The sequence below is a fragment of the Clytia hemisphaerica genome, unplaced genomic scaffold, assembly GCF_902728285.1.
Source record: "Clytia hemisphaerica strain Z4C2 unplaced genomic scaffold, Clytia hemisphaerica genome assembly, whole genome shotgun sequence".
Lineage (NCBI taxonomy): Eukaryota > Metazoa > Cnidaria > Hydrozoa > Leptothecata > Clytiidae > Clytia > Clytia hemisphaerica.
In genome coordinates, this window is record NW_027103994.1 from 1554060 (window position 1) to 1580598 (window position 26539).

Here is a 26539-nt window from a genome sequence, read left to right on the forward strand (position 1 = left end):
ATTTTTATTGTTCGGTAAAAGATACACCATCTACTGCGAAAAAATTTTCAAAATGTTTTTTCTTCGCCGAAACTAAGCTCTTCAAAGTTGAAATACTCTTCCTCGCAAAAGTCTTCATTTTCTTCTTCATCAATTTTTTTCAATGCAATTTTTGAATTTTCAGATTCAGGAATAGTTTGTCTAACAGAAAATGTATAACATGCTATAGTTTTGTTGGTTACATCAGTCAGAAAACACATTTTAAACACGGCAATTATGAAAATTAACTATGGTCAGAGCCCTTAAACGCTTAATCGACGCCACCTTGTCAACTGAGAAATACATAGTGTGCCCAATTTGTACCCCCTATGTTGAGAAGGTCTTTTTTGGAAAGGTCACCCCCTGGATTTTACTTCAATTTTTCAGGACTCTTTGATTTTTTTTTCTCTTTTTGGACCACCCTGGATTTTGGACCACCCTGGACTTTTTACCTCATTTTACTGAACAGCCTGGATTTTTACACTCGAAAAAAACAGGGTCATCAGGATAATGAGGCTCGAAAATGCCAAAAATAAGAACAATTTAAGAACAATGGTGGGCCTGGAATGGCTGAAATTTGATCACAATGTGTCGAATCTGTAAAAACAGGATGTTAATGTCCTAGATATAGAAGCAGCTTACATAAGAAAAACTTTAAGCTTTAAGGGTCAGAAAGCTAATTACAGCCAAGTCTCAGCAAAAGTGTTCTTATGAAATAAAGACTTACGTGTACAATATACAACACATAAGTGGTAGATTGGTTACAACCTATTATGAGGCGGATAGAAATAATTTTGGTACGTCAAAAGTCTAACTGTGAATATAAAGCCTTGCGTACAAGAAGTAATTTTGTTTCACAGTGGATGCCCTCTTGAAGTAACTATTTGATGTAATACCCATGGATTTATACTTTGCGAAGTATCAAAGAGTAAATAAGTTGATTAAAATAAAAACTTATATGTTCGTTATAGAGTATCCCAGGGATATCTCTTATGAGTTGAAATACAGTCTTCCATAAGACTTAGAGATCAACAGCTAAGGGCCGTCCATTGTTGCTGGCGAGATGTTGATTATCGTTGTTTGGATATTAATATTCTATAGATTTGAGCAGAATAAAATGATAGTGCCATCAGTGGGTTATGCTTTTAGCCTATTCTCGTGATGGTATATGACAGAATTCTTTAAGATTTGGTGTAGGAAAAAAGCAGTTAATATATTCAATACATAAAAAATATTTAGAAGCCTACTGAGCACACTTAAACCATGTTATGATATGACACAGTACTCCGTCTTGGTTATTGAGAAACTCAGTATGAACTTTTTCTCTTCATTTCATCAAAGAGGTATCGTTTTGATAAGTTGTACTATGGATGGTATATTGATGGTTTTAATATGTTAAATGTGCAGTAAATGGGAAAGGCTGGTCGTTTAAGATAATGTCGCCCAACATATTGTCCCACATAGTTTGATGGAAATGCTAATTGCTGTATTTAGTTGGGGAAGGGCGTACGAGGGTCCTGGACACCGAAATACCAACAGTTTTTTACAAAACCACCGCAATACGACATATTTTTTACGAAATATCGACACCGAAATTTTTTCATGTTTTTTTTTACAAAATTCTAATATGAGATAAGAGGATAAGGGTGATTTCTGAGAAATAGCCCTTGATTTAGCACCGTTGCTCTGACGTTTTAAGCAAAATTAGCGTATTGCCGATTGAAAATTTAACATTTTCCGTCACCGAAAAGCATCTCAAACACCGAAATACCGATACATTTTTTGTTGATCACCGAAAAACTGACGCAAAAAAAGGTCAATACCGACACACCGACAAACTGGTACCCCCTCCATTTAAATTTCTAGTTTAAAACGTTTTAATTTTTTTTAAATTTCTAGTTTTAAGTGATATCAGAATCACTTGATAAATAGACTGTTTTGGTTGTGGTGAGATTCAAAAATGTCACTACGAAGGTATTATAAGAGAAAGTGATTGTGTTTGAGAATCCGAGATATATCTAACGCCGTGTAACTTTAAGAATTCTAGCTTGGAATCCCGGGGGATTTTTTCAAATTTTCAACTTTTTCCCCAAATTTTCCAAAAAGCGCATCCTACGAGGGACTGAATTTTCTATTTTAGTGTTTTTGCGACCCTGCCTGGGACTCTTGGAGGTTCAAAAAGGTACCCTGACCAGCAGCGCATTCTCGTAACCCATTTTGCCCTTGTACCCCCCCCCCCCGGGCTTGAAATGCCACAATTTTTGAAACATAACTTTCATGATTTTTGAAAATACAGCCCTGAACAGCGGTAGAATGTCAAGTTGATATAGCTAGGGAAAAAGTCACTACAAATATTGCACAATAAATAGACAATTGAATATGGAAAGAAGGACCTGAGATTTACATGTGAAATCAATCAACTTGGATAAGATAATATTCTGAAACGTTATGTACTGAAAAGATTATTTGGATTCTATGAGGATGTTGAAAGGTCGCATGACAAGCTCGCAATGTATGCGCAAGCGAAATCGTCGGCCTTTTCAATACACGTTAGTTCTGAATCAGACGGTATTTCCAAAATCATTATAACGTATTATAGATTCACTGTTTTCGCATGTTCACTAGCGTTTTCCCTTGTTTTTGCGAGACAGTGGCCTTTTAGCAAAGCAAGTAGGTCTAGGCGGAACTATTTATCTGGTTTCACTGGTTTCATATGTATACCAGTGCTTTCCCTTGTTTTTACAAGACATTAGACGATTTCGACGACGATTTTGCTTGACCATACATTGCGAGCTTGCCGCCAAAATTTATTTATAAGAGGCATAGCTCTCGTTAAGACGGTCTACTATTTTTTTCTGCCTACACCCCTTTCTCACAGACCCACGGGGACCCCTTCCCACTGGAAAAATTGGCCAAAATTATCGTCCAATTTTCGTCCCCACTGAAAATAATCAAATAAACCAATCCTCACTGCAAAATAATTTAATATTTTTTCCCTCTCCGATAAATTTTCTGAATTGAAAACAAAAGAATTGAAATCCCCACCCATAAAAAATATGGGAATATCAATCCCATCGAGCTTTTTTTTGTTATTTTTATCCCCACTGGCTGACAAAATCCCATTGAGTCTGTGAGAAGGGGCTGTCTGACTATCATAATTGTGAATCTAAATGGTCAGAAAGTTCTCTGTCGTAGGTAAATTCATTACCTTCCTTTGACGTCAGTGCTATGTCTTCTTTCAATAATTTTAAAGCAGAGATTTTAACTGTAAACTTTCTGCTCATTTTTTGGTTATACTGTAACATTTAGAATAGGCAGAGCAGAATATCGTCCTTTAAACTAGAGCTTAGTTGTCTACCTGTGCCAGTGATATGCAACTCTTTCAGGTGGGGGGCGTACGGGACTTCGTAATACCGATATACCGATCACTTTTTCTCTCAATTACCGATATACCGATAATTTTTTCATTCAAATACCGATACCGATCAATTTTTCCACAGAAAAAATTTGCGACATTGTTCATCGAGATGGATTGAGTAAAGCCTAGAAGAGGCGTAGCCACGAGTTTTCGTTTCGGGGGGGGGGGCCGGGCGAGATTGGAAAAATGTTGACCTTTTTTAGGGGAAATTTTCAGAGAAAGTTTTTTCAGAGTAAATTTTTGCTCTAAGCAAGCTAAAAGTTAGCGGGAATAAGGCCACAAAAAGTGTAGAAAGCATAAAATTTCATGTCGCAGAGATAGTAGGGGGAAATTTGTTCGTTTTTTTGAGGTCGCTCGATTTTTTTAGTCAAAGCACTTGTTATACATTTTTGGAAAGCTAAGGGGTAGGGCAATCAAAATAACTTGGGTGCCAATGTTTTTTCGGACACTTTAGTGTGATTTTCGGACAAATACGATGGTCTCAGGCAAAAATCATAGGGTGAAAAATTAATGAAAATATTTGCTTGAGAAAACGGAGACCTGTTGTATATTTTTGGAAAGCTCTCAAAAAATTAAGATTAGTGATATATTGCGAGTATAGGTATTCTTACCTAACTCGAGATATTATCCTTAACAAAAGTGTTTTTCAGTGTTTTTCAGCCAGAAACAGCTGTTTTGTCCAGTTTTTGCGCTTTCGGAAGCTCAATATCTCAAGTTAGGTACTGAAATCACCTATACTCGCAATATATCACTAATCTTAATTTTTGAGAGCTTTCCAAAAATATACAACAGGTCTCCGTTTTCTCAAGCAAAAATTTTCATTAATTTTTTACCCTATGATTTTTGCCTGAGACCATCGTATTTGTCCGAAAATCACACTAAAGTGTCCGAAAAAAAATGGCACCCAAGCTATTTTGATTCCCCTACCCCTTAGCTTTCCAAAAATGTATAACAAGTGCTTTGACTAAAAAAATCGAGCGATTTTACAAATTTCCCCCTACTTAAGAGTTTGCTTTGTAATGTTGGCGCCACAGGCGAAAATTTTGGTCTAAGAAATATCAAACAGCTTAAAGGAAGCCTTAAAAAGGTCAAAGGTAGCCAGAAAAAGGTCACAAAAACTACAAACCCCTTCACATTCTGTCGGGAAAACTTTGACCTTTTTGGTCAATTATTTTTTTCTTTGGTGGGGGGCGATCAATTACAGTTTAGGGTAATTTCAAGATTTTGGCGTTCAAAAAAGCTCAACTTCGGGAGGCGTGGCCCCCTGTCAAAACGCCAATGGATCGAAAATGGGAGCTTATCAAAGAGTAGAACGTCAATTTAGAGAGAGTCAACTGTATTCACGTGTCAAGCAGACCCCTGGCTGAGCCTCTTGCCTAATCAAAATTTTTCAAATCGGCGCCCCTGAGTGTTCCTTAATTTGTACTAATTAACGTATGAGGGAGGTATTATTTAGTAGATCAGCGCTCAGAACATATCGTTCATATATTCGAATAGTAAAGGAGGCTTTGGCCAAATAGAAAACTTTTGAAAGTCAACCAAATAACATAAACTCTAAAAACGGCATGAATTTGATACTTATCTAGAAGATATGGAAGAAGCTAGTGCGAGCGAAGCGAGCAAAAAAAATTAAATTTTTTGTTTAAATTTGTGTTCGCCAAAACACTTTCTCGAGAAAGCATTGCTGGCCTCGTTCGCAAGCAGAATATATCAACCTTCATTTACGTAGACGTAAATGCATTCCCAAAAGGAAGTTATCAGTTTTAAAACAAAAGCACGCACATTTATAAAAGATAATTACATGTCAAATGACGTTGAGTTACTTAGGCAACAATATTTGAAAACGAGGCCTGCAATGCTTATTTATGCATCTCGAGAAGAGTGTATTGGTAGATTGTGAAAGAACTTTATTGCGAGCGAAGCGAGCGGAAAAAATTGCAAGATTTTAAAATTTATCTCACATAATTTGGTCTTGGGGCGCAATGGCTCATGATCTTTGATACCGATGGTTGACCGACAATACCGAAATACCGACATAAAAATGGGTCTTTTACCGATACCGAGATGATTTTGAAATACCGAGTACCGATCATTTTTTTCCTGTAATACCGATTTACCGATCTAAAGCCAATACCGATGTACCGATATCCCGTACGCCCCACCCCTTTCAGCCAGAAGAAACTAAATGCCAATATGGAAAAAGTCTTTTGCTATGTGAGTGAGGATTTCAAATTGCATTGTTTTCGGCTTAAACATCCAGTTGAGATTGAATACTTTGGTCGATGTTATTCTCAATAAGGATAGACTAGAGTCTACTTTTGGCTGAACTTTGCTTTTTGATAATTTTTTATGACGCTGAGTCCAGTGTAGTAGACTAGGAGCGTTTGGCGAGGTTGCCATTTTGAGAGAAAATGTTAAAAATCCAAATAACAATACAACTACTTGGAGTTGAAAACTATAATCAAAATTGAGAAACAAACACGATTAACAGATTTGCAATCCTTTATTCTCAAATAAAAACATTGATTCATACTGTTTTTAGCTTCCAAAAACAACTAAAATCTGGCGGGCTGTTTTACAGTCCGCCTAAGCAAAAGCATATTACCATATACTACCGGGCCACTTAATCGCGCCATCCAGTCTATAAAGAAACTTTAAGTGGACCCCGGGCTACAATAAGGATGAAATTTCATTATCGTAATTGTGGTGAAATTTCAGGTATTTATTACAAGGGAAATGTTTTATTGCCGATTTTTAGTGAGTAGGACGTCCCACCGGGTCTGCAAAAGTAAAAAACAATAGGAAAGGAAACGAAATTTGACGTTTCATTTTTATATTCTAAATGACAAAACATTTGACAAAAATGACGGAATCCACCATGACTCTATTGGCAATACAACACTTCATGGATATATAGTTAGGGTTAACGGGAGGTATATGTCCTGAACAATGTTTGGCTTAAGATTTGTGTTTGTCCGCAAGTAATTTGAAGTATTTCCTTCTCATTTATTAAAGTAAATAGATTTACACACTCAATATAATGCAAAAATACCATACTGTAAAAGTCTTTGGTATATAACGAAGGATGGAGTTTTTTTTAAGAGCTGTTTTACTTTTTAAAAGGTTTTGTTTAAAAAAAAGAGTGATATCGTTTGCTTACTCGTCAATTTTGATTCACAAGCTTTTTCACATTGGATTGACACGGATGTGGAGCAAGATTGTTCAGAAAGAGGAAAAGAAAGACCTTTTTTTCTTATCAACATAATTCCCTAGGCAGACATTCAAGAAGAAGTCCTTGAATAAAGCTTTCCAGTGAGTTCTTTGTGAAAAAGAGACTGGGTGTGTGAATCTTTGATCTTCTGGGGGTTTCCCCTGAGAAAATCGAGGAAAATCCCATTCTATATTCTGGGAGTAAAGATGGCAGACATAAGGCATGCTTGAAATTTTGAAAAATTGGGACCAATTTCTTTCTGGCTTGTATTGCTCTGAATGAATTTTTTGTGTTGCAGACATAATTTTTATGGGTAGTAGGAAGGTTGATTGTGACCACCTATGCCTTAGTTTTCCATGGCACTCTCTAGAACTTCTTGGCATTTTGATTTAAGATGGGCAATATCGGTTGATAATGTTGTTTTTTTTTTTTCAACTTTTAGATCGGCTAGTTCGAAACGCAGGTCACAGGTCAACAGGTCACAGGTCACAGGTCACAGGTCAACAAAGTGCAGACCGGAAAAAAGATAATAAGATCATAACATATACATAACATAATATCAATACATAACGCATTAAATTACAAAAAAGTAATACATGTTATTTAGATATTATAAAATGACAATTGAATAAAATAACAACCTAGTGACACTTACTTTACAAAATAATGACAAAATCATAAAATATGATGCCTAACAAGACAAAGCACGAAAATATTTACTATACAAAATGTGATGTGGATGGTGTGAATGGATAAAAAATGGCACCAAACAGAAGCTTGCAAGGTCCCTAAGAGAGTGGTTTTAGAAAGATGGAACTAATTAATTATTCAGTTTATTATTTTAATGACTTAATGACAACTTTTGACAAAATGTTGACAGAATCACAAAATATCATGTCTTACAAGAGAAAAACACCAAAAATATTGCATCCGAATGTGATGATAACATATGGATGGATATAAAATTAACCAATCAGAAGCTCGTGAATTCTCTGAGAAAGTAGTTTTAGAGCGATGAGTTTTATCATATGTAACCATCATATAACATTACAAACATTACAATATGTAATATACCTGTTATACGTATAATATGGTTTTAAATCTTCTGGTCTGCATTATACACGGCGCAAACTGCGAAAGATCCATAAAAGCACATGGTTAAATTTTGATGTTTGAAATGGTTTTATATGGATGAAATTGCTTGAGAATTATGTTTTTGATAATTCTTTGTGTTTTCCAAACATTTTCCTCTGCAATGACATTGATTAGAGTCAACCTGTCATCACTGACCTGTGACCTGTGACCTGTTGACCTGTGACCTGTGACCTGCGTTTCGAACTAGCCGCTTTTAGATGAAAAAAATAGTGTAATCTTAGAAAAACTTCCTCTATGGTAATGGAATTGAGATTCTCAGTAAGTATACTTGATTTCCTCTGTGGTACTTTTAGCTTTATCTAGGGAAAGCATTGACTTTATAGTTGGAAATTTCAAGTTTCGACAACAAAAACATTGCAAAGTTCAAATAACTTCAACATGTGATATTTATAAAGTCTGACTATTGATGGGCCATGATTTTGACCGGTCAATGGATTGACTCACAAGGCTTTGACAATTTTTCAGCCAAAACATAATTTCATCAGTGGACTTTACCAGTTTACAGTCTGTGTTAGGGTAATTCATACAGATTGCTTACAAAAAAGCCCTAGTTTTACAGTAGATTTTCATTTTATATATTTTCAGGCTAGTTATCGTCATTTTCTCTATGAAATAATGTTTATAACAACACTTCCCAGAAAAACCAGCCCACGGAAAGTTAAGTATTGGCCATCCAAGCACTGATGCAATGAAGCAAAGATTGACTCAGAATGACTCAACATTTTTGCATTTTGACTTTCACGTTAAGGCATACGGGAAAAGTACTATGCTAAAAGAGGAAATCAAACCTGCAGAAACTATATTACGTGCATTATTTAGCTTGACCAAAACAGAATAGAATGGAGTAATAAATATATGCAGTGGATGTTGATATTTTGTAAATGTTTTCTGGACAACCGTGGATATGAACAGTTAAACCTGGTTGAGCACCGCCTACATATCCTTTGAAATTGGATATATACTTGGAAAATGTTCTCTGGAAAAAGTGGATTTCCATACACGTATTATGTAAATTTGATCAGTCTGGAGAATATTTTTCGAACCTGCATTTATTTGAATGTTTGTTTTGTATTCATGTTGTCCCTGGAAATATGGTCCAAACAAGTCATCAGACAGTTACATCAAAATGCCTCGAAAATGTCAATATGAAAATTGCGTAATCAGAGAACGTATGTCTCGCTCATTATAAAAAGGCCGAGACAAACTTTCAATAATTGGATTGTAACATCGAGTTAAGTCTCTTTTGTTAAGTCACCAGGGGGTAAATAAAACAGACCTTGATACATTTATCGTTCGTTTCAACTTGACCATTTGTTTAAAACTCAGCCTCCTAAATATTTGGGGTAGGTAAAATATGTACAAAGAAATTCATACTTTTCCAACCCGGCCAATCTTTAAAAAAGAAGCGAACAATAAAATGTTATTACCCTTTCCAAATAAACCTCTTCGGTGGCGAGCGTAGTCTACTCTGACGTAATTGTAAAATTTATGTAATGGGAGTTTGACATAGTAATGTAATGTTGTTTGGGGAATTATGAAGTTCTCTGGGATTTCGATTGCATTTATTCAGGTTGATTTTTTATGACTTCTAATGGTACTTTTTCTAACGAGTTTGATTACTCTGTTCTCACACTTATGTCTTTTTTTTTCGCGTCCTTTTCCGTGATTACTTTTATTTATATTTTTAAAGACAGGTAAGAAGGCATATTGATGTAACTGTCAGAGCCAGGAAACACGTGGGCCAAAATTACCAAATGTAAACAAACTAGCAGACTAGAAGATCCCAAAAGTGCTTCTATTTAAATTCTACAATTCTACTTGGACACATATTTTCACTTGTTCTACATGTTTTTTTTTTTATAAGCATAACGCTTATAAGCATATGAAGGCTCAAATTTGCAGAATTCCTAAGCATAACATGAGCATATATGTCAGCCTAAAATATTTTTCAAGTGGTCACTTTTATCTGTTTAAAAAGGTTTTGTAGAGGTCAAGTAAAAAATAAGACATTCCACGGCAAGCTAACATTCCACTGCTCCCAAAATCTGAACAAACTTTTACAAAATTTCAGAAATTTCATTAAAAACTTGGCTCGGGGTGAATCATAAGCATGATTCTTAAGCATATAATTAGCATAAACTATGCCTGGATGCTTTGAGAACGCATACACGAGCCTGACCAAGGGGCATACACTTGCTTATAAAAAAAAAAAAACATGTATCACAAGTTTATCTGAGCACAATGATTATTTTGCCAATATTTTTTCCATATGTAAATGTATTTAATTTTTAAACAATGAGTTACACATGTATTGGATTTAGTCCTCTATGGAGCATTAATATAATTTTCTAGTCCAGCTTTCAAGTTATACAATCTGAATCAGTACTAATTAAAAATCAGTTGTAAGGTTTTGGTCTTTTTTTATAGTCTTCTCAATTTTATTTCAAGTTAAGTCATGAATGATACTGATTTTTTTCATGCTATACGTCTTTATAATTTCCCAGGTGTTATAAATGAAGGTGAATCATAAAAAAACCCTTTTGGGTTTAATCTTTTTTAGAAAAATTTCAAATTATACACTTTTATTATACTGTTTTATTTGCTAGATAGATATATCATTATATCAGGGGAAATCCCTAGATGGAGCTGTTTTGTATAACTATTGTATTTTTTTCAATAATGTTTTTTGGATTATTTTATGCTTTATTCTTTCGAGTTCATAAAGCTCTTAAAAGAAAGACTTCATGATATTTGCGATCTAGCATTGATATCATGAACTATCATCGCTTCTTTTTTCTTTTGAGCTCTATTTTTTCCTTTCCTCCAATTTGTTCTATTACCCAACATCGCTACCCGGCTGAAGAGGCCTTCATGATATTGTTTATTAGAAACTCTAGTCCAAGAAATAACGAAAAATTATCTTTGTTTTACAAGCTTATCATTTTTGGTTTTATAATGTAAATTTCAATTCTTTTAGCTACAGTATGTATAAATTGATTCGATCATTTTATAAGGAAAATATTTTGGTCGAAGCTGAGTAATTCTCCCCTTCAAGCACAACGACGAAGGCTTGAGAAACACTACGTTCAAAGTGAAAAGTGCTTATAAAAAATATCAAAATCCCTGATTTAAAAAAAAATTATTTCACTTTCGATATCAATCACGGCTGCCATTTTTTGTTTGTACTTCTAGTCTTGTGCGCATAACGAATCAAGCGCTCTGATTGGTTCAGAATGAAAACAATCGATCGGCCGCAGACATTTCAATAGAAACAAAAGATTCTACAGCCTCGCTTCAAATAGATGAATAGCGCATTTCTTATCCTCTTTTTCCAAATCTCTGATGTGTCTGATATGAAACGGGAACACTTATGTAAGAATAAAACCTTTAATGGTAGTAAACTATGTGGGTTAATTGTTTTGATGGAGGCTAACACAAACAAGACTGATTACTGGACCTGTTGTTGATCGGGCCCCTTTTTCAAAAGCTCTTAAAATTATCTAACCCGGATGAGTTTTGAAAAGGTATTGTTATGCCTCTGAGAGGACAAAGTCTTGTTGCTTAGGACCTAAACTTTGTCTGTCGTCACTATCCAAAACTTGCCTGGGTGCGCGGCACTTCTTTTTCAGCCGTCAAAGTACTATCTTGTTTTAATATACATCTTCTTATATAAGAACATCTAAAATTCAGACTTTTTTTAAAATTCAGATGCTTATAACTATTTGAGTTTGAAGCCAAAAATGTTCTTAGAATGTTCTTATTTTCACCATTTTGTGAGTATTTTGTGTCTTTTCGTGAGAAATTTGTCTGCATTTGTCTTACAATGTTCTATGAACTAGTTCTTAATATTTTGGCCATCGAAGCATATAAAAAACGTGTATTCGGAAAAAATCGTGTTCTTCCAACCAAGAGAAGCTTTGAAAGAATCTCCATCTCGCATCATTCAGCATGCTAAAATAGAAAGGGTATGTAAAAGGTATACAAGGCAATTAAAAGAAATTAAGCTAATGATTATTAATCTGGTTTCTTTAATTGCTTAGCAGTCTAATAAGCGACTAATGAGGTATTACTTATTTTTGAATAGATTTTATCAACTTTGTTTGTTGATGTTTTTAAGGAGTTTCGGAACGATCTAAGATTTTTTTTCTGATTTTCGATTACTGATTACTGGTTTGATGTTGCGGAAAGGGGCGTTTGTTATTAGTAGACTAGTAGCTCGGCAAAGATACTTATCATTAATCGGATTGATTAGTTTTTGCGACCTGTGAATTCGCCAGTCAGAACTTTGATAAACCCCCGTCTCAGTAACCTGTTACACTTTTTAAAAAGAACCATTTAATTTTTATTAAAGCTCGGCTGTTCTTATCCTGTTCTCACTTCTAGGGCTCAACCAACTATCCATTTTTTTTACTCTTATTTGCTCAACCCTTGCTGGTGGGGGGGGGGGGGTGTACTTTTATGGTGTGACGGTATTGGCTATTACGGGATTTGACGGAAAAAAAAGCGGGAAAACGGTATTTTGAAATCAGACGGTGACTGGCCTTATTTTTTGTCATTATGCCGGTATTTGAACCTGTACAAACCGGTGTGACGGTGTTATTATTTTTTTCAATTTTCGGGATTCCAGGATTCAGCAAAAATTTTGACGGGAAAACGGTATTTCGAACCCCTATAAACCCCCCCTTTTATGTGTCCATGTCCGCAAACCGACATGGGCACATTCGATTTCTTTGCCGATGACAGCATTTTTTTTGCGAGGTTTTTTTTGAAGTTTATTGAAAGTTTGATTTTGGACTAGATTTCATTAAATGACAAGGTTAATGATTACGGTATTTTTGAACGATGTTTTTTTTTTAATTTTTGGGAATTTTTTTTTCATTGTTCTTATAAAAATGTTCTGATAAGAAAAGAAGGTGAAAATCATTGGGTGAAATGAAGGAGCCCAAAAACGGATAGGACTCGAAATTTTTTATCCAGTAAGATTTTTAAAGCATTCCTTGAGTTTCTTCAGAGTGTAGAGACAACCAGAGGGTTGCTCCCTCGTACAATAACTACTAACCAGAAATTCTCATGGGTAAGATAGAACGATCAAATAGACTGGTACGTAGAAAAGGGTGTGGAGGTAAAGATTAGCTGAATTTTGCTCGGTAAAGGAGAAAAAAATAGCTCAAAAGCAAAATTTTACCATATATTCAGAATGTAGTTGATTGTAAATCTAGGCTCATCCTTTAGCGAAAAAGTTTCTTATAGATATGCGAAATATATCTATAGAGGTCTGCGATTCAGACTATGCAACACAAGCCTATGAGAATGCACAAGAGATTTGGGAAAAGAGGATAAGAAACGGCACTGCCACTCACTGTTTTCCTATTCTTATCCCTTTGAATTCTGCACCCTTTGAAGAAGCAAAGCTGTAGAATTTTTTATCAAGAAGGAAGGCCGGAACAAAATGGCGTTACGTACAGGTTAAGCAAGCTTTCCCGCAAGTTCTTTGAGAAAAAAAAATCTCTGAACGCACTTTACGAGAATGAAGTTTGTAAATCTCACCAATTATCATTAATTAATCTCGCTAATGACATTCGGAAGCTGAGGAGGGGTTAAAGATTAAACCGGAAATTCTTAAACAGCACAAAAATAGAGTGTGCAAATGATTATCATGAAACCATGAGCTTAGCAGCCAGGTCTACTTTTACGTTAATTAATATATATCACTCTGTAGGATAATTGGAAATCTCAGATTCAAATTTTCCTAAAAAGCCGGCCGTAAACTCGATTCTAATCAAATGCATAAATTCTATGAAACGTTTCAAATTTAACAACAACGGAAGTGTAACGATAACATCGGTGTTGCTTCATTATGCTAGGACTACAGAAACCTTAAAACGTCTAAGAAATATAATTCTGGTTATCAAAGGAAGGATTTGTAGTATTCAGCGATTTAATCTGGTGGGATGTCCCCTCGTTGATAAAGAATCCACGGGTGTTTAATTAAGCTGGTCTTGTAAACCATCTGACATAATGACACCTTAGGTAGTCGAAATGTAAGGTTGTCAGAATATTGGCTATTCCAATTTCAAACATTGTTAAAAATTGATAACCAAGGAGTAAGCTTGTTTTTAGTTATCTTTGGATATAATGACACATATTGCATTGCGGAATCAAACTTGATCTATCTAAGAAGCCATGCAACGATCTTATTAATGTTTTCTTTTTTAATTCAGCCTGGATGAATCTGTGTGTTGATATTCTAACTTTCTTGTCTGACCTTTATTTGTATTCATAATATTAGTTTATTTAGAGAGTCATAACTTTATCGACAATGTGCCTCAAATAGTTTAGATTATAAAGATAACGCAGTGCGTAGCCATACAGATTGGTATCTTTGTATATGGGTCAGGACGTCAGAATTTTATTCATCAATCTTTTATTTGTAGCTTTGAGATTTGATTGGAGCAATTATAAAAATCAAACTTAAAAGAGTGGATTATCAGTGTAAGGCAATCAACTTAGAGGGAGCATGGGAGCCAGAATTGTAATTCAGAAATGTTGTTTTCCATAGCCAAGGCATATGATAATAAGCATGCAGGGTCTAAGTAATTTTCAAACAAAGACTGATTAAGAGTAACATTTACCGCCAGATTTCGTAAAATGTGCCATACACAGAAACGGAAGCAGCATATGATGGACTCAATAATTTCCATTAGCTCTCTTCTCTTTTTTAGCTATTAAAAACTACGCACAAAAAAAAATTATCAAACCAAAGATTCAATCAGCGAAAAGCATGTAATCAGTGTATGAAATCAACAAATATCTCATTACAAAATCAAAGAAAACAACAAGGTTTTAATCGAGGAATAGATTTGAGACTATGGGCAACGATCATTCATCATATAAAGTGCGTCCTGAAAAGCAGTCAAAACATAAGGAGTGTGGGAAAGGGATTGATACGGACAGCCAAGTATGTGGGCAGAAAATTGACACAGACCGACATTCGCCGAAAAAGAAAATGTCGACAGGAAGCAGCGAGAGCGGCTCACCGGTTAAAATGCTTCGGCGAAAATTGTCACTGCCATCGATGCCGACGAGACGAAAAACGAGTACCGGCGACAGTAAGCCGTTCTCTCGTAACCGAACTTTGTCGGATAACGATAAAGAAGAAAATAACAACGAAATACCACCGACGAAAAACGGAGTGAATGAGAAGTCGGGATCCCCATCCATTGATCACGCCAAGCAGCGCCGATCACAATTCAAAGGCATTCGATATCAATCGGTACGCGGGACAAGTTTTGAACCAAAGTTGAATGCCAGTAACAAAAGCATGGCTTCTTCTCATACCAGTGTCGGGAGTTTCGGTCGAAAATCGACTAAGTCGGCGTTAGAGGAAGAGCTTGAGAAATTGAAGATTTCAAAGAAAGGAAAGCGTATCGCGACTATTAAAGCTATGGAGTATGAATTATGGGATCCGTTCGAGATCGGGGATCGGAAAAGCATCACTTTTGCGTTGCATCCCGATTTCGATGTTGATGATTCTCCGACGGAAGCAACGTGTCATTCGCTTATGTTAAATTTTCTTCACGTGCCAGATGATAAACTGGAAGAACGGATGCAGTTGTTTGATTTCGAAATCAAATTTACCGAAGCGAAATTCTCATACGATAAAGATGCACCAAACAGCAGTAAGTTGCTACGCGGACATACGTTTCTAGGAATGTCGCGTAACGTAAAAGTGACGGATGAACTTGCTCTGATTGAAGGTAATTTCTATAATCCGGAATATGGCAAAATGGATTTCTTTCAATTCGAATTGGTTTTGAGACCGGTCAAGTTGAGAGAGAAGGCGGATGATCTCGATAAGTCAGATACTGAAAACAATAATTTGAGCGAAAAACAAAAAGAATCGAGACAAAAAATGAACATTAACGGAACTAATTGGGGCACGTTTTTTATGAAAGTACGTGGTTCGTATAAATCAAAAGAATATTTATTTGATATTTATGAAAGAAAAGCGAAAAAGGACACATCTACCCAATCAAAACAACAAGAAAATGAAAAATTAAGAACAATCACCGAGGACTAATGAAAAGAAAGAACCATAAACCAACGCAAGTTATGACAATCATAATATCTAGGATAAGAAAAACTTAAAAAATTTTTCTACCTTTTCAAATGCATTCCTGTCTCAGTGACTATGTGAAGACTTTTTTGCCAGTGTGGATGCTGAGAGAATGTGAAGTCGTTAAAATTCAAATGGTAGATTGAAATCGCATGTTTTTAATAGATTAGATGGAGTTTTCAAATTTTACTTTTAAAATACAGGTGATTCTAAAAATGAAAAGTGTTTCCCTGGATTTCAATTGAGATTAAATTTCAGGTAATTTTTTCACTGAGGGAAATTTTTCGACTGATTTTTTCCAGTGGGGATGGGCATTCTACCGGCTGTGATACATTTGGGGTTCAAAAATGTACTTATTAGTACATGTTTTCTGCAGCAGTTCAAGGAATCCGATATAGACGTGGAAGATATCTTAGATCTTATTATTTATTAAACATTATATGGAATAATTGTAAATAGGAGTACACTGATCTATATAAAGTAAGAAAATTATTTTCAACGACAGTCTAATGGCTCAATAAATTCTCAAATTTATAATTCCAACAGTTTGGAAGTCTCTAACATACATAACAATTATTAATGATTTACCCCCGGGACAAAGTGACTTTTGGCTCCCCGGATAACAGGTTTTACCCCCCGGACAAGGCAAATTTTGATGTTTTTTCGCTACCCTCCCCCCCCAGACAATATATCCTCCAGTCCCCCCTCCCATCTACGGACATTTTCTGGAAGAGCCCAATTCCATTAATTTTTGATTTTGCGCATTCGGCTGTGTGCGAGTTAGTGATCATCATAAACGTGTAGAAATCTCATTTTAGCGCTCTTTTTAAGAGTCTTCTGATTAGATTGTTTCTGAATTGTAAGGTCTTTTTAAAATGCAGATTAAAAATCATGTCTTTTTGCCTTCTTTACCATATTTTCAAGAAAAGATGCGCGAGAATTAAAGGGTGCCCGAATATCCTGTTTAACGAAGTGCGCGAATTTTTATTTTAAAGGTAACTATACTATTCAAAAGCAATTACAACATTTTTCAGACGAAGCTTTTTTTTCCTCACCCTTCTCGCGATCAAACTACATAACTTTCCTTTGAAATCTTGGAACAAAATTTGAGCTCGAAGCAATAAATTCGAGATCAAATCAATTTCAGGTATTGTTAATTTTCGATAAGAACGATTGTACGAACTTCAAAGGATATTATAATTTTAAAGGCGATAACAGAAAACATTATTCCTGATGTTTGACCTTGTTGACCCCGCTGATTATGACTAAAATCCCCCTAAAATCCCTTCTGAAAACAAAGATTTTAGAAAATAAACACAAAAAATAAAACTTGTCTAGTTCCCAACAATAATACTTAGCTTTATAGTTTCCATGTGATTTTAGGTGAAAAGTTAAGCCCAAAAAACCTCCCACAGACAATGAATGACAACTAAATTTGACCGTTTACATTATGTAAGAGATTCGAAGCTACTCTTTTGTCCCTTATCTGACAGATCTGCATAATCAAGTCAGCTCAATCCGAAAGCACGTTCACAACATCATTCAAGGTCGGATAATTGAAAGCTGATAACAGTCTCAGAATAGGAAAATTTTCAGACCACGATGGCTAGTAAGGTCTCAGTCAATTGATGACTATATACACGCTTATTTATTTATAAGAACAATTCTATAAGAACACCAGGCCTTCAGAACAATGGCTCTATTGTTTAGAACAATATAACACCGTCCTGTTTTATAGAAATTCAAAATTGAAAGTAAAATTTTCCACTACATTTCAAAATATATAGCACTCGAAAACAAAGAAACCGCTAAATTCATTCCGTCGTCATAAATACGGTACGGCGTATATTCTAAGGCTTAACTTTTTCTTGCCTGGGAGAGGCTAATAATTCGCTTCTAGCACTTCGGGCTTATACTTCATTGGGTCCTGAGAATAGTCATTTTCAGCATCATTTGACATTAAAATGTGTGTGTTTGAGGTAGTTTGATATCAAATTTGAGGTATTCTGGACACAGAATGATAAAAAAATTCAAATTTTGAAATTGCTAAGTATATTTGGCTCATAAGCAACTTTTTGGCTGAGATCCGGAAAAATCCTTAGCAATTCCTACTTAGAAAAGTGGCCAAAATGACCTAAAGTAGTAAAAAATGGATTTTCTAAATTCCACCCTAAAATTATCAAATCTTGAAAATCTTCAAACACATATAAATTTGGGACCCTGTCAGATATCTTCAGAGCCTAAAAAAGGGACCCTTATCAGCGGCACGTCCCCGTACCTGACTTTGCCTAAGTGCTCCCTTTCGGGTTTACATTCTGGCTATCCAGGATAGAATAAATTTAGTACACTATGAAAAAAGAAAAGAAAAAATTTTTATTTAATAAATCTACAGTAAGAAAGGCTTAAGCTTAATCACTTGGATCATTTTTATTCGAGTCATCATTAAAAGGTTAACTCTTGATGTCTAGGTATATGAGAAATTAATGAGATAGCAGACAAGAGCCTTTTCAGTGACAATCAATTTAGTATGTGTTGAAAGTAAAGCTGCCAGAGATTCAATAAGCTTCATTGGGGCATGCGTTAAAACACAGACCAAAGTCCCTCTTTTGGTTCAATTTATGTATATAGAATGTCAAACGAAACTTAATGTTCTGAAAGATAAGGGTTAATATTTCCCTACATTTTAGGATAAAGTACTATATTTATGCTTATAAAAGAATCATCCGAAAGTGGATTAAGGACTAACTGTCGAGGATTTTGTTTGACATTAGTGAGATGAGTGAGGATATAAGACATTGAAACAGGATAAATAAAACAGTGAACGGAGCGAGCAGATAGCGTTAAAACAAGAAAGGGATGTTTAATACACAAACAGTGTTAAAAAAGCAAGTTTTGGAGACATCAACAACTAAACATTCTTTTTATTTGAAACAAAGTTTAAAAATTTTCTATGTGAGAGGATTTATGGTTTGACTATACTGAAATGGTTTGTTGGCCTTTTGAGGTTCAGAAGGAAGGGTGACATTCGGAGAAAAAACTTAATCAAACGAACTTTGGCCTTTTGAGGTGAGCGAAGGTCATAAGTTTTGGTGCTAAAAAACTTTCACTTGCTTTATATCTCTGGTGAGGCGACATTTTGAGCATCTTTGAGATGGGAAATGTTCAACCGAAGGCAAATACATCTGGAAAGAAAACAAAAAAGAAAAAAAAAAGTAAAAAGGCAAAGGATAAGAAGAGTGGCAGCGTCAAAGGTGGAGATGTGGTGAATAACAATAGCCAAGACGTGGTAGATAGTTCCATCCTGAAACCATCAACAGAAAATGTGACTTCTCCACAAGAGAATCACCAAGAAGCACCAAATCAAACTAGTGAAGTTCAGATGAGACGCAAAAGCAGTGCAGAGACTTCTAACAGACGTCAGAAGATCAGTTATGCTGGAGTTGGCGATTCAGTATTGGAGCTGTTTGAAACAAGTGCCAGTAGACGAAGATCAAACCCTATCACCAGAAATGAGAATCTCAATGTCACCAATAAAGGACAACGCGTGAGTAGTTATGGAGAAAGTCAGTATAATAATTACCGTTCACGAGCGATGACTGACAGCCATGTTTACGGTAACGATAAATTGCAGACCAGATCAAGATCATTGACCACTTTAAAGAATAAGAATAAATTGAGATCGGACGAGCGGACGGCATCTAACGGCGTCAAATTGCGTAATCGTCCAAAATCGAATAGCGAATACAATGAGTTTCGCCGTCGATCACTTCCCGTGCACCTCCAAAAACAACTTCGAAAGGAGAGCCTAATGACAAATAATCGAAATTCTTTAAGTCAGAGTACAGTTAACTTACATGACTACCGTAAATTAAAAGTTCCATTCTTATTTCCGTTTAACAAAAAACTTTGTGTGAAGTTAGTACCACCGAAAGATGGACCTGAATTGAAAGTTAGCACTCTAAAACACATCTTATTCCTGAGGCTTGAAACACAAGATCGGAAATTGGTTAAACGGACAGGACAGCTATATAAAGCATCGATTTTGTTTACTGAAGGGAATTTACGAGAAGTTGTGAATAGAGAGACGGGCCAAAAGGAGAAACGGTTGGTCCAAGCACAAATATGGTCCGGCTTATCACAAAGCGTTGAATTTGAAGACGATGTTGTCCGTATTACGGGATATTTCATGTCCGGTACAAAAGGAATGATACCGTATTTAGAATTCGAACTGGAACTAAAACCGAATTTTAAAAACATACGGTCTGAAGATACAGGATATATTTTGTTTGCTGTTGGCGTATTTTCGTTTATTGATACGAGATCGGTTGTGAATAAAATGATGCAATGGCATGCTGTCATTGAGAACTGGAAACGAACAAATTTGAATTCTTCTAATGGTGGTGGCGGCAATACAGAAGACGATCTTGGGTGGTCCAGTGGTGACGAAACCGGAGATAATGAAGAGGAGGAGAAAACTGATAGCGAAGGGTGATTTGAATGTAAAAAAAGTACTATAAAAACTGTTTGGAAAAACTTGAAGAAGTGTCAGAACGTTAAACTTGGAATCTTAATACTTTTTATATTAATCAAACGAGGTAAAATCATATTCAAAGGGTGCTCGATAAACCAACCAGGAGTAGAGCTTCTTCAATTATCAAAATATATTTCGAAACCAAAAATTTGATACTTTTTGTATTAGGTATGTCTTAAGTGACATTTAGGTTCATTTTATTTTCATTCTTCTCTTCAAGGAAAGATATAAGCAACTTTTGTTAATCGAGAAGCTACTCTGATTATTATTTGAACTTGAAGTGTGGAATCTCGAAAAACCGGGCGAAAAACCTAGGCCAAATCACATTTTCTTGCTAAACATTATCACATTACATTATTAAAGGTTTTGTTTTTAAATAAGAGTGGTGTAGTTTGCTTACTCATCAATTTTAATTCACAAGCTTTTTCACATTGGATTGACACGGGTGAGGAGCAAGATTGGTCCAAAAAGAGGAAAAGAAAAACATTTTTCGCTCATATCAGCATATGAAATATGTGTATGATATGAAACGGGAACACTCATGTAAAAATAAAACCTTTAATGCAAATTCAATCTTTATCGTATCACTTTGTCATAATACACTCTTTTTCTTTGATGAGAATAACTTCTATAAGAATATCAGGGTGAGATTTCTGAGTTAAAACAATAGGACTATTGTTAAGAACAATAGAAAGATAAGAATAATTACTCACCCTTCAGCCAAAAAACAAACACTATTCTTATAAAAAGAAAAGCGTGTACACTAATGTTGACATTGATCAAAAATCTTTTAATCTTTTAATTAATCGGAGCAAAACCAGAATAAACAGAAAAATAACATCAACAATGAAATAGGAATGATCTTACCAGTTTGATTTCATAAGAACTTGTAATCAATTCCATGGTTGTCTCTTATTGTAGTCATGTAGGTCGATTTGATTGTCTTCTTTGATTCGGTATAATGTTTGGAGTTGATTTGAGTTCAAAACTACAAAGTGAATGTGAAAAAGAGCGATTTAGTTGGTGAATTTAAAATTCAGTCAAAACATTCATAATTTTGACTGAAAAAATAAAAGTGTTGCATAAACGGTGCGAACAATGAAAAAAATCAATTTTAATTTACAATCTTTGAAAGAAAGGAATGCAATTTACCCTGCTTGGAATTCTTCTTAAAAAAGACTGAACCAATAATCATTCAACAGTAGCTGACATTTTTGGAATAATTATCATTTGCTGAATAATAAAATAATAAAAAATTTGACATTCCTTAAAATCTCATTTCACTATCATTTAGAAATAGCAATACCAGAAACTGTAGCCATTAACATGAGACAAAACTATTATAAAAACTATATATCGCAGATTCTAAATTGTTAATTGTCAGGGAAAAGGGATGCATGCGGCGTTTGAGTTGCCTCCCTTAGTTAAAGCGAGTTTGAGTTAAAACGTTCCCGTAATTTACGAATATGCTGGACAAAACGATACATTTCTTATAACGTGCACTTTTTTAAAATTGGCAGAAATTCATAGTGAAGTTTCTATTATTCAAAAGCTAAAGGAGAGGATGTACAAAATAACCCTTTATCTTTAATAGCGAACCTTAACCACTCAAGTTAAGAGGGTTCAAGTTGTACTATTAAAGACTTTTTCATTAAAGTTTCGAGGAAATATTGATGGTGCCAACTACTTTGTTCGAATTAAAGAGACATGATCGAGTTATGAATAATGGTTTGATCTTTAAGACCCACATATAGTAGGTTTAAATTCAAGCATCCCCAAAAAATAATAGTAATTATAAAAATCATTTAGTTAAGAAGCCATAAAAAATAATATACTACTGTGACTCAAAAAGCGTGTTAAGCGTTAGTTAAGAACTACGCTACCTTTGCTAGAAGGGAGAAAATCTTAAATTTTAAACTATACCTTTTTATACCTATACTAAATTTGGCCCAGAAGTTGTCAAGTTATAAGCTTTAGAATTAAAATTTACTTTTCAAGAGTATATGAAACACATGAAAAGACAACAAAATGAAAGTAATGTAGCTTTCTATGGAAAGTGACTTGGACCTTAACCAAAACTTTAATTGGTCTCCAGGAGGTCGTCAATCGTCGAAAAGTCTTTTGACCATGACCATACGCCATGTCTGGTGTAGACAATGAGTTCTCAAATTGTCCAGAAAAATTATAATACGTGAATCAACAACCATTGTTTATCGTTGTACCAGAATAAAGCAAAGTCAGCCATCGGAGTTGACTCTGATTCATTTTAATATTACACACTTTTTCCAGGTAAATGATGCCTGATACCACGTGGTCAACAAAGCGAACAAGGTCTATCTCTCGGTAATTCGATCAAGATACTTTTCTTTTACACTCCGCGTTATTTTGACAATACATGATTAGATGATGTTTCTCAAGACATTCTGTAAAGTTGGATGGACGTTTCTGAATTACACTAAAATCTCCCCAATCAAAATTTGACGACTTTAGCTTTTTTTGGTTTGGGCGCTTCATTATGATCACTTTCATCGTCTGATGAGTTATCGATAGCCTCTATACTTTCCTCTTTAGACTGTGTTCTCATCTTGAACGTTTGTTTGCGTTCACCTATAAAACGATCAACAAATGAAAATATTGTTATTGTTATTTCTAAAATCAAGGGCAGAGGAACGCAAAGCGATCAAAAACACCCCAATCCGCCCCAATTCGTAAGTTGCAAGCAAAACGTGAACTCTCTAAAAACCCCTAAAGATACAGTGTTATCATGTTGAAAAGAATAGCACTGCGTATAAATGATAAACATATTATGAACCGTTATTCTTGTTGGGGTTCCTTTCTGGGCAATCTCGACGATAATGTTCAACAGAACCACAAAATCGACAACCACCACCTAAAAATGAGGAGAGAAATAAACGCTCGATAATATTCTACGAAACATGGCATTAGAAAAATAAATATAGTTGACGCTCTCAAATTCGATTTTAAATTGGATTTTAATCGAGTAATGGATTAGAACGAATAGAATAGGCGAGCGTCGTTTATGAGAGTTTCTTGCTGATGGTGAGTTACAATATTATCGAGTTATGGAGAGTATCGAATAGTAGAAAGTCGATTTAGAGAGCGTCAACTGTACCGTGTTACTTCAAGTAAGAGCCCTCTTGAATAAGACATACCAGAAATCAAGCAAAAAATAATCGATGGGACAAAGTGTAGTTTATACGTATATGGATATTATCCCGTATATTATTGTAACACCTCTATTACTGTATTACACTGATAAACAACTCCTGTCAGGCTTATTGGTATATCTGTGCTCCTAAAATAAAAGCTCATACCGTCAGGATATAAACCTCTTGGGTTGTCTGGACATTTACTTGAAAGGTGTCCTTTCTGTTTACAAATGAAACAGGTTGCAAACGGCATGTCATCTATAAAGAGAGAAAGGTAGTCATTCTGATTACTTTAGGCTTACAAGCAGAAACTTTCGCAAGTTCGAAAAATCGCAAAATTTACGACATTTACTTTCGCGAATTTGATGAAAAAAATGTTTTTTCGCGAGCATAAACTTTCACGAATCGTTGGATAAAAATGGGAATTTTCTGCCTTAAAAGTGAGAAATATTCTTTAAATCTGATAAAGACGGTAGCTCTTCGACTTTAAAAAGGCATTAAAGGATAAAAATATGCCGAAAATTTGATATTCATTACGATTTCGAGGTTTTATTAGATTTCCATTTTTTTGAGAATTTTCGAGAACATAAACTTTCGCGTATTACCCCGTTAAGAATTTTCAAAGACATTTACATTCACGAAAAGGCCAAAATTCGCGAAAATCGCGAAAGTTTCTGCTCGCGAAAGTTTGTACGCCTAGAACAAACTGAGTTTATTTGAACTTTTATCTTAGTTGAAACAAAGGCCTTGTCGTGGGGCTCCTAGTAATGTAGTCTAGATATAATAAAACTTCAATTATACCTAGCAGTTTCAAATAGGCAAGGGGCAGAGTCTTTTTTCACGATTAACCCGTCTTTTATGATTCCATTCAGCATTCAGACTAATAACCGTTTACAGTGGAGAAAGATCACCACTCTGAAAGAAATTCGAATACTGCTCTGCTAACTGGATTTAACACTAAACTTAACTTAAGACAAATTACAAATACAAATGCTCAGTAAATAATCAGAGTGAAATTGGTAAACTTAACAGATCTAAATTTTTGAAATCATGAAGATACGACATACCACCGGTGTCTTTCTTGCATTGATAGATGCTATGCTCCGTTGAACCACACTTGAAGCAAATGTCTTGTGCGCTTTCTCCTTCGCCTTTTTTCGGACATCTTGCAGCCATATGGCCTGGTTCTCGACAATGAAAGCATGGCTGAAGAAAGAAAGAAATTTGAAAAGGTTCAAAAACAAAATAAAGTAAATCCTCGGAACTTCAAAAGGACCTTCAGTCTATTCAAATCAATTATGTTCCGCATCTTACACGTCATAATTATTTCAACTAGAAATTTGTACGATTGGGAAACCGTGAAAGTTATTACATTTCCTTTGATATTGTAATTAATTAACGTACAAAAGCAATTTAACGCAAAGGAGGATGGGATCGCAGGTCGTACAAGCGAAGTATATTTGTGCAGATTTGTTACTATTTCTAGATTCGGTTAGGCTACGTCATATCTCCCTCCGTTTCGAGCGTAAAACTCCTACTCTTCGGGATATGAGCACTGCTCTTGTTTGGAATATTGAAATTCTCCAGATAAATCGCATGCGCACTGAGGTTGTAATAAAACAATAGAGAGTTTGGAAACCTAAGCCAATCAGTTGTGTTTTAAGCATTCTTTTATTTGAAATCTCTATTGATAAACATCTTTTGTGAAAGTTGTCTATTATGTTTAAACATATTAATAAGCAATTCTCGGTGGGGGTTACTAGTGGCCGCCCGCCTATAGCAGTGCCTATAGACAAAGAGTAAGGCCTAAAAGCCCGGAACTGTCTATTGTGTAGACTAGATTCGGTGCGTTGTGCTATTATGCTCTCTTTTTTGCTACCCTCGCCTGTGAAAACCACTCCAGAGGCAATTAGTCAAATTAAACTGACGTGGTTTACACTTAATAGCAAACACACTTAAAACGAATTGACTTCAATATCTTGTGTCACATTTGACTAACTTTTAACTTAGAAAAGTTGAAAGTTAGGTTCAGTATCATTGACAATACTCTTTCATGACCTTCATTTTGTTAGCAAAGAGTAAAGTAAAATCAAACCTTCCCACGTTTTCTGCGTTCACGACGTGCAGCTCTTCTTTTCTCTAGCCATTCCGGTATTTCTTCCTCCTTTCCGCCCTACAAAATAATAGAGCATAAACTGACGCTGGAAACTCAAGCTAAAACAGGCAGGAAGAAGTGCAAATAAAAACTCCGGCGTTGTTAAAAACTTAACCTTTCACCGTGAATTTACCAATAACTGTAATAGTGATTTTTTTTCTTTGCATAGAGTGTACTTTGAATGATTGTTTGGGTTGGACTAAAATATGCCACATTTTTATCCTTAAAGTCTTTGAAATTTAGAGGAAAGTCCAAGACTGTCTCTTACATTCCCGTAAAAACCCAGAAGGGGGAATTGAATCTTTCAAAATGACTTCCTTAACAGTTTCCTCGAATTAAAGAAAACAATGACTTCCTCGAGTTTATTATTGAAGAATAGCCTATATGGTGGGATGAACTGGTTGTCCATGGATAAAAATGATACCTTGTTATTCTTCCCTCGATTATGTTGTTTAGCTTTCTTCAAATCTTGCCATGAAGAAGCATCATGTTCTTGTTTGTTCTTGAAGCGTGCCCATCGTGTCATCGTGTTCACTTTTCAATTCTTTCCCATCTTTAGAAGTATAATAATCTCTGTAATGTCTTATTTTTTTTCTTCAAATAATAGTTATTTCCTTTAAACTTTCTTTAATCTAAAGATAGTAAGAAGAGTTGAGATGGTAAAACTAATTTACTAGGGTAAGGGAGAATTAGACCATGAGTAAAAGACCGTGTAACAATGGAAATGAGAAACACCAAGAAGTGTCCTTTTTGAGACAAAATTAT

The 26539-nt window shown here is 35.1% G+C and overlaps 1 protein-coding gene across 1 annotated transcript; it reads right to left on the reverse strand.

Moving 5' to 3' along the window:
- Positions 1-22165: 22165 nt before the first annotated feature.
- Positions 22166-26408, reverse strand: LOC136811272 (zinc finger CCHC domain-containing protein 9-like). The gene is made up of 6 exons (XM_067067886.1): positions 26199-26408; positions 25715-25792; positions 24687-24825; positions 23785-23877; positions 23262-23339; positions 22166-23056 (listed from the first exon to the last, which is right to left on the reverse strand). Exons 1-6 carry the CDS (start codon positions 26298-26300, stop codon positions 22920-22922), a joined length of 627 nt encoding a protein of 208 aa, XP_066923987.1. The 5' UTR covers positions 26301-26408; the 3' UTR covers positions 22166-22919.
- Positions 26409-26539: the final 131 nt, after the last annotated feature.